This window comes from Anser anser (genome assembly GCF_964211835.1).
Source record: "Anser anser genome assembly, chromosome: 3".
NCBI classification, from domain to species: Eukaryota; Metazoa; Chordata; class Aves; order Anseriformes; family Anatidae; genus Anser; species Anser anser.
In genome coordinates, this window is record NC_139722.1 from 25,558,044 (window position 1) to 25,566,547 (window position 8,504).

The 8,504-nt window shown below is 35.8% G+C and overlaps 1 protein-coding gene across 2 annotated transcripts in view; it reads left to right on the top strand.

The window, feature by feature from the left end:
* LRRC1 (leucine rich repeat containing 1) overlaps nucleotides 1-8,376 on the top strand; it is a 70,746-nt gene extending 62,370 nt beyond the window's left edge. For both annotated transcript variants that reach the window (XM_083829223.1, XM_083829224.1), the window contains exons 11-14: nucleotides 2,441-2,556; nucleotides 3,464-3,636; nucleotides 5,146-5,282; nucleotides 7,154-8,376. In XM_083829223.1, the coding sequence (XP_083685349.1) occupies nucleotides 2,441-2,556; nucleotides 3,464-3,636; nucleotides 5,146-5,282; nucleotides 7,154-7,312 (585 nt within the window). In that variant the 3' untranslated portion in view covers nucleotides 7,313-8,376. The remainder of the gene's footprint in view (nucleotides 1-2,440; nucleotides 2,557-3,463; nucleotides 3,637-5,145; nucleotides 5,283-7,153) is intronic.
* Nucleotides 8,377-8,504: the final 128 nt, after the last annotated feature.

The following is an 8,504-nucleotide window of genomic DNA, read 5'->3' on the forward strand; positions in this document are numbered from 1 at the left end:
GCTGCCCTCTTCAAATAAAAAAATCACCAAAAAACCAAAACTCTACCTCTGAATGAACCAAACTTTGAACAATTATCCATTAACTTTAAAATAGCTGAAGACAGCAGCAGCTTGTGAGTTCTAACCCTGTGTAGGAGTAGAATAATGTATGTTCTGTCTCCATTTGTTGGCATGCTCTTGTCCAGTATGGATAAAGAAACATGAATTGAACATCTTTTGTATTTTCTTAATTGTTAGCCGCTTGGAAAATTATGGGTCAGGTAAATTGATAACCCTGTAAGTATTATTCAGTCCACGGTTCTACTGTTACCTCTCATTAAACTGCTTTAAATGCATGACGACTCAGGCCGGCTGGTTCCACTGCTGCATTTTTCCATTGTCACAAGTAACAGAAATTTCAGTCTCATCAGGGTTGCATGGCTTACTTTTGTTTGTTTGCCTAAATTGTTTGGATCTTCATGCTCCAAGACTGAATAATGCAAACTTCATTCATAGAAAAGCGAACACTGTGTACAGTTAGGGCATCACTTGCCAGCTCATCAGCATCCACACAACTTTATCTTTTGCTTTTCACGACTCCTTGTGTTAGATAAACCAATTAGACAGTTTATGTACTGTTTTTTCTGTATGGCACTCCGTATCCTGCGAATGTGTCAAGGCACATTATTTAAGAATCTTTACATGCTTTCAAGTGACAAGCGGAATTCTTGTACTAAAAAGTGTTTGCTTGTGGTTTGAGCGCTGGTTTCTAAGGGCTTTGATTCACAAGCTAAAATAGCTAACAAGGTTGCTGCTCGTGTGTACACACAGGCTCTGAGAAGCTGATACTCTTGTGAAATGGTGGCATCTTAGAGGGCAGTGATTGCAGAAAAAACAACCTAGATTTTGTTTTGTCAACAGAATGTTGTGCCATAACTTTGCGCTCTCAATAGCTTGTGAATCAGAAGCCATGAGCAGCTGATATCTGCTTTCTTCCATTAAAATGTATTTATGAAATAAAGGAAGGTGAGTGGGGTATAATTGCTCCATTTGATTGTTTTATTTTCTAACTCACAGTGGCATCCTTTTTAAAATGCCCTTTTCCTTGGTAAATAGCATAGGTTAAATTGAAATGATTTTTGCTTTGACTAGTAGAAAAGCTTTTGTGGTATTTGCCTGTAATCTAAAACTTGATTTTGGACTAAACTGTCAGATGTGTCCCTGTAAAATCTGCAGCTAACTAGAACACATAAGTAATTTCAGCTCAGATTTGGCTGCTTCTGACCTAGATTAAGTGAGGTGTTGGCTATATTGTAACACAAGAAGCTTCTTACATGTGTGTAGCTGTAGAAGTCCCTAATTTTTGAGCTAAGGTCTTCTAATAGGTTTGCTGTCTTTAGTTCAGTTTTAAGTCTGCTTGACTTGAAAGCTTCAAAAGGCTTTGAATATTTTTCTTCTAATATTTGAAGTAAGGGAAGAAACTTTTTCCACTCTTGTGAGTTTTGTAACTGGAAAACAAACAACAGCTTTTTGAAGCTACGTAAGATAAGCAAACAAAGGTAAGTTCCTTTTGTGACTAGGAACAAAGAGTTACTTGAAGCAGCTTTCAAGTTGCTAAAACTAATAATCTTTATGTTTGTAGAAGTAGTAATTGCCATCTGGAACAAAAAGGCAATATTTTAAAATTGAATTTAGAGGGTTTATTTTTTCTGAAAAATACGTACCTTTGACGTAAATTACAGATACTTCAAGGGTAAAACTGAAATCTCATCTTTTGCACCCCAAAACTATCTTGGGAATGGAGCTGCTTAGGTTTGGATAAATTAGTAGAGACAGAGGATATTAGATTGAATTGGCCAGTTCAGATGGGAATTATTTTGAAATTAGATGCTTCTAATAAAACAGGGCGTCAGAGATGTTACTCATAAAGCCTACTTTCTGTGAACTCTTCATTACTCTTTGCTGACTCAATAAATGTCAGGCGTTGATTGGTTTATTTAGCATTTTGTATTGCCTAAAGCCCCATTGCACTCGTTTGTATATAAAGTTACCATGAGGAAAGAAAGAATTAATAGGTAAATACTGAGCTCAGAAATATGGAACATTAAAGCTAGTATTTTTTGTGAGGGTAGCCTACAAAGTGACATCTGTGTGGTTACTGACGTCTTCCTGGCTTGGAAGGCTACAAAAAGTAGGTAAAACTTGATGTATTTGTAAGGATACACATTATTCACAAATAAAGATGTTCAAGAAACTGCTACAACATACCAGCTTCAGGTCAGGCTTCTTTTAAGTTAATACTTGTTTGCAGTCTGTACCTCTGGGTGACCTGTCTTGCAGGCATTGTAACTTGAATGTGCTATGACATTTTATGTGACCCATACTGCATGCCTTTGTTTGTATTACAGTACTTAAATAAAAATACCTTTTTTTTCTTTTTTCTTTTTTTTCTGTAATACAGATTGGGGGATGCTGCAGTCTTAATGTCTTTTCTGTACGTGACAACAGATTGTCTCGAATTCCTTCTGAAATTTCACAAGCCACTGAACTTCATGTCCTGGACGTTGCAGGAAACAGGTGGGATTTTTGTATTGTCACATTCTTTTGCTGGTTTTACGTAATTCTTTCTAATGACAGCAGACATTAGGTCTAAGAATGAAGTAGCAAAATCCCAGTTATAACTGTTATGTTGTTGGTTTTTTTTCATTACTGTTGAAACTGTCAAAGCAATCTTTCCCTCTGGCCCAAAGTAAGCATAAATTGCATATTGTCATGTGTAAATTTTCTGGATTGCTTTGACCCCAAGGAAAAGGTAGGATTTAAGGAAAAACTCTGGATTTGTGTATTTCTGAATTAAAACTGATAATCTAGGCAATTCTGTAGAGCTTCCGCTGAAACTACCTATCTTGATGACAAGTGTCACTAATACTGAGTGTCTTATCTTAGGGATAACAATGCAAGTGACAAACAATCCAACTTTGACTCTGCAGCTTTTCGTGAATCTTAGTTGATACGCTTCATAAATCAAGGTGCAAAAAGGGGTAGATTGAAGCATAAAACAGCAAATTAGTGCAGTTGCTTAGTAGGAAGTTAAAATAGAGGAACAGCAAATGGTATTTCGTGTGTGCAATATAATTATTTCATAAGCATTTCTGTTCTGGCAATTGTATATATAAGGTCTGCCTATATATAAGCAGCAGTCTGCCTTCCCAGGGCAGTTTATCGCAGGAGAAAAAGCTCAGCATTATTTTAGCAGATACTCACAGCTATAGAAAATTACAGTATAAAGTTAAGCTACAGATTGTTTTTAAAGGAATGGGATAGTTTGAGTTGACGAATACTGTAATGCCTCTAATATGAGGCATTATGTCACTCCTGCCTCTTCCAACTCAGAATTGTATAGTTATGAGTCAACTTCATGACCATTGATTAAGTCTCCCGGAGATTACCCTGACTTTTTTTTTACTTTTCTTTTTTGAACTAGACTGACGTATCTTCCCCTCTCGCTGACTACTTTAAAGCTGAAGGCTTTGTGGTTGTCTGATAACCAGTCCCAACCTTTGCTGACGTTTCAGACCGACACAGACCCTGAAACTGGAGAAAAGATTTTAACATGTGTATTACTTCCTCAAATGCCTTCTGAGCCTGGTTGCCAAGGTAAATGCTTAGAGTTAGTTTTTGATTATGTATAGAAACACTACTGCTTTGTTTACTGTGTTTTCTGTTTTGTAAAGGTTTGTAAAACAGACTTTTCAATATCTATGTATTAGCTCTGTTGAGCACAGGTATGGCTGAATTTTCACGTGTAAGCTTTTTTCTTTTGTAATCATAACTTGAAAACACTCCCAGACGTGTTACTGAAAATAAAATGCAACCAGGTACAATACATAAAATACAGACCTGGAGGAAAATGGCTTAACTGTATCATTATTCTGAGGTTTTCCAGTGGACCAAGTAGTGATGTATATATTTGTATACATTGTTTATATGTTTTAAATTACATATATATATATATGATGAAAACTGGTGGTTTTCCAACTACAATCCTTTTATCAGAAAAATAATTAAATAGTTTGTAAAAAGCAGGAGATGTTGTACTACTTAGCAAGTGAATTTTCTTTCAAGCAGGCCTGCCTTACAGTAACTTTATTACATTCTTTAACAAGCACAGAATTGTAACGATAAGTTGCTTTTACCTTTTATGGTGAAACTTGCCTCTTGGTCAGGTGGAACCGTAAACTCTTTCACGGTTTGCTGTTCCACTAAGTTCTGGATGTTATTTGTCCTCCAAAGCTTTTATAGCAACGTGTGAACATTGAATGGGATTCATCTGAGCTAATATTTAAACTCTTACTGTAATCACTGGACAGTAATTCATCCTATCCCAGAACGCTCCTCCGAGTACAAAGGGAGCCTGAGGAGAGCAGCTCAGTTGTAGATATCTATATTATAGGTATCCATACTTGGGTGAGAGTAATTTCAATACTGTGGGACTGGAGCAAATAGAAACCATTAAAACAGTCCCAGTGTAGAAATGGCTGTTTTGTGCCAGTTTCTGAGTTTTAAGAGAATACAAGTTACATTAAGAATTAAAAGAAGTAAGTAAGTTAGCCCCTTTAGATTTAGAGAAAATTAGCAAGAAGAGTAGCAGAGGCAGACTGACTTTCTTTAAAGGCTTGAGTAGTGGAAATCAGATTTCCTCTTCCCCAAATGAATGTTATGACTTCAAGGACAGAAGATTGGAATTAAGTTTGTTTGACACATGTGCATAGCAACAGTAAAAGGAAAAGGTTGATAAAAATAATGATACTGTGATATGAAGTGCCATTTAGGTAAATGGCTAACATCAAGTGGCAGGCCTGATCTGAAAGAAAAACACTTATCAGGGCAAGTATGTTAAAGTAGGTAATCAACACTGTAAAACCACCACAAGCCTGAAACAGCCCAGGTACGGAAACTTCTCATTTATTTGGAAGTTATATTTTGTATACACTTGATAACAGAAAATTAATTCATTAGAAACTTCTGTTTTCTTTGCAAAATATAAAAATACCCAATTCTAAATTTGGATGAGTGAGTGGTTGGCTGTTGCAGTTATTAACACTCGTAACATGCTGACATTCTAGACTTGCGGTGAACCTTCAATTACGTTTGCTGTTTTAACAGATAACCTGCCACGATGTGGTGCGTTGGAGAGTTTGGTAAACGAAATGTCAGATGAAACGTGGAATGAGCGGGCAGTGAACAGAGTCAGTGCAATTCGCTTCTTAGAAGATGAAAAAGATGAAGAGGATAATGAAATGGTATGTTTTCCGAGTCTTTGGATACCTGCAGGCACTGTGGCTTTAATGCAAAAGTGTGAAAAGTATCTGAGCTGTCTTGCTCTAAATTTCAGCTGTGACTGCATGCATTTTGTACGTGTTTGTAGTGGGAACTGTTCATGGTGACTGCTGAAACTTTTCATATAAACTTAAAATGTGTTTTTTTGTTATTTTTTTTGTTTTGAATTTAAGTTCTGATGCAGGGCGATCTTTGTTTTCTTTTCTTTTCCTGTGTCTCCTCAGGATGTTTTCTTTCCAGCTTTCCAGAAACAAGATAGGATCTTCCTCTGCCTCTGTGAAGCTTTACTGCCTGAAAGTATATAGGGCCTAATTTAGGATTCCAGCACTCTGGCATGTGTCTCCACCAAGTTTGCTACCCTGCTACATTGTTTGTCTCTCGTTTCTATTTCTTATCTCTCTCTGTATTTCTCCCTTTTTCACCATTTGCATTGAAATAACCATAATGTCCATGAACAGCAAGGATTTTGCTCATTAGTTTCCCACTTAAAGGATGTGGGAACATCTGTCACTGTACTTATAAGACCTCTCCATTAAGTTGGGCTTTGCATGTCCTGAAGATCAAAATGCAAGAGTCTTTAACTTTACTAACTTCTATTAACAATTAAATACCTACGTAAAGATTAAGACTGCTTCAATCAAATTTTCAGCATGCTTTTCTAATGCTCTAGATACTTCCTGGTGGTCCTCATTAGAGCTCAGCCTGAGATAGTTCAGAGCACTCTCTGGATTGTTGCACACTGCAAGCCTGGTCTTACTTTAAGAAATGACTATAAAGATTCTTTCTTGGTAGGGAAATGAATATTTAAGTTTTCAAGTAAGATGCTTAGTCTAAAGTACCAGAAACTAAATGTCTTTGACAAGCATGGTTTTTAGATTAACTGATAAAGGATTTCAGAATGGTGCTTGTTAACCACTGTGCCAACCTGAGAATGCCCTTACCAGGGCTCAGGAGGTAATGATAACGTGCTTTCAGTCATGGTATTATAGCCTGACCTGAGGCAAGAATATTTTTGGAGGAAAAAAAGGTTATGATCCTTTTCGGGGGCAGTGGGATTTCTAATGGACCAATCCATCCATTTATAGGTAGTTCACCAGTTCCACCGTACGTAGTTTACATATATGCCACTGAAAAGTGATTGCATGTATTATATCTATTATGCTGATGCATATTGTGCAATTATTCCTGGTGTCCTGTGGGTCCCTAATCTAGATGCCAACTGAAGTTTTTGTAACTTTTGTTTTCTTTGCAAGTGTCAACACAGTGATGTTAGATAGTCTTGTGTCTAAGATACAAGAAAAACGTTCCCTCTTCTTGCTTTCAAGATACTTGTTTTCAATTGATAAGAGAACCAAACTGACTGGAAAGTATACAGATCTCCATACAAACGTGTAATTGACACTGTAAAGAGATCTTGTTGGATTCTTTGGATTCTTTCAAAACCAGCTAAATCTTTTTTTTTTTTTTTTATTAGTGTAATTTTAAATCACTTGGATGGTTTTGGTGGGGAAAAAAAAAATTCCGACTATGTTAAAGAAAGAATCTTCATTTCGGAACTTGTACTTCATTTGAGTGGCTTTCAGATTTGTAGGTCAAGAGGGGAAAATATTTGCTCCTAGACAGTTCTTAAAACCTCTTTCACTGTCTTCGTAAACAAGCAGCTATGGAAAAAACTTTCAAAATTAAGCATAGTAGTTTGAAAAGGAAAAGTGGGGGATTTTTTTTTTTTAAATCGATAGCTAATATTTGGTATGTAAATGCTAAAGCCTTGAAAGTGTATGTTGTTTTTCAAAGAGACGAAGGCAAAACCACTTATTGCACTGTTTATTTTTAGAGAACACTTCTAAGGCGAGCCACTCCACACCCTGGAGAATTAAAGAACATGAAAAAGACAGTGGAGAATTTACGGAATGATATGAATGCTGCTAAAGGACTGGATTCAAACAAAAACGAGGTCAATAATGCCATTGACAGAGTGACCACTTCTGTGTAGAATTTCATCTCCAGGTTTTACCTCCTGTGTCTTCCCCTGCTGTTGAAATGTTCCTGTCGTCTCCTGGGACCTCACTGAGCCCCTTTTTTGTTTTTAACCAGAACCTGATTCATCATCTCCATATATGTGAAAAGTGCTGCCCACTGGAAGAAAGTGCCTTATTTCATCCAGGCAGTGAACCAATAATTTCCAAATCAATATTGTAATTTTAATAGTACTACGCTTTTTAAAGTATAATACACTACTGTATGCAGAATACAATATTTTTGTCTTAAACACAGGGGAAATAATGCTCTTCATTTCCAGAGTGCTGGGATATCTTTTTCCCAGTGGCTGGATGTGCTGGTGAGAAATTTAGTTTTGTGGAAAAAGATACAATTTTTTTTTATTTTTTTGGCAGCTCAGATGGTGTAAATTTTAAAATTTTGTATAGGACTTTCATAACAAAATGATGTATTTCATTTTTAAGAGAATTTATCTTGAGCGGTACATATTTTAGTATTTGTGGAAGAGAACAAGTTTCATGGACAACTGTACTCATTTGTTTGTACCACCCATTGTGCCTTATTGTGTCTTATATGTCATACTAGTCTTAAATATAGAAATTCTTGAAGAAAGTGAGTAGATTTAAACTTGGTCTTCTGTTTTAGATACGTTTTTCTTTTCAGACAGTAATTTGTTGAGATTTTTACAAAACAGAATTTACGTTTATGTCATGGGATTTTAGTTCGTGAAACACAAATGTTAGTTTTGTTGTATACGGAATTAAGATTAAAATGACCAAACTGCTATTGTTTATTACATAATGCACTCACACTTTAACTTAGTTGTAAGGAAACATCTTGTTTTGGATGCAGTGTTGCATTGCAGTCACTAGAAATTCATGCTTCCATTGTTGTTTTTAAACGTGCCATCTGTAAAAATAACTTGAAAAACAGCACGATAGACTTTCAGAAGCACAGTATGAAACTAGTTTTATGTATTACATAAGAAAGCATGATTCTTTAAAGTGCTTTGGTGGTTTTATATACTTATATAAAACCATAATAAAAAAATCTTTAAAAGCTTCGGTATATTTATTGTATCATTAAAATAGCAATTAAAGTATGTATGGATTAATACTGGAATTTACTATCATTGTTACTGTGTTGCACTTCCAGTGGTCCAATGCTGATTTCAAGGTCTTATTATA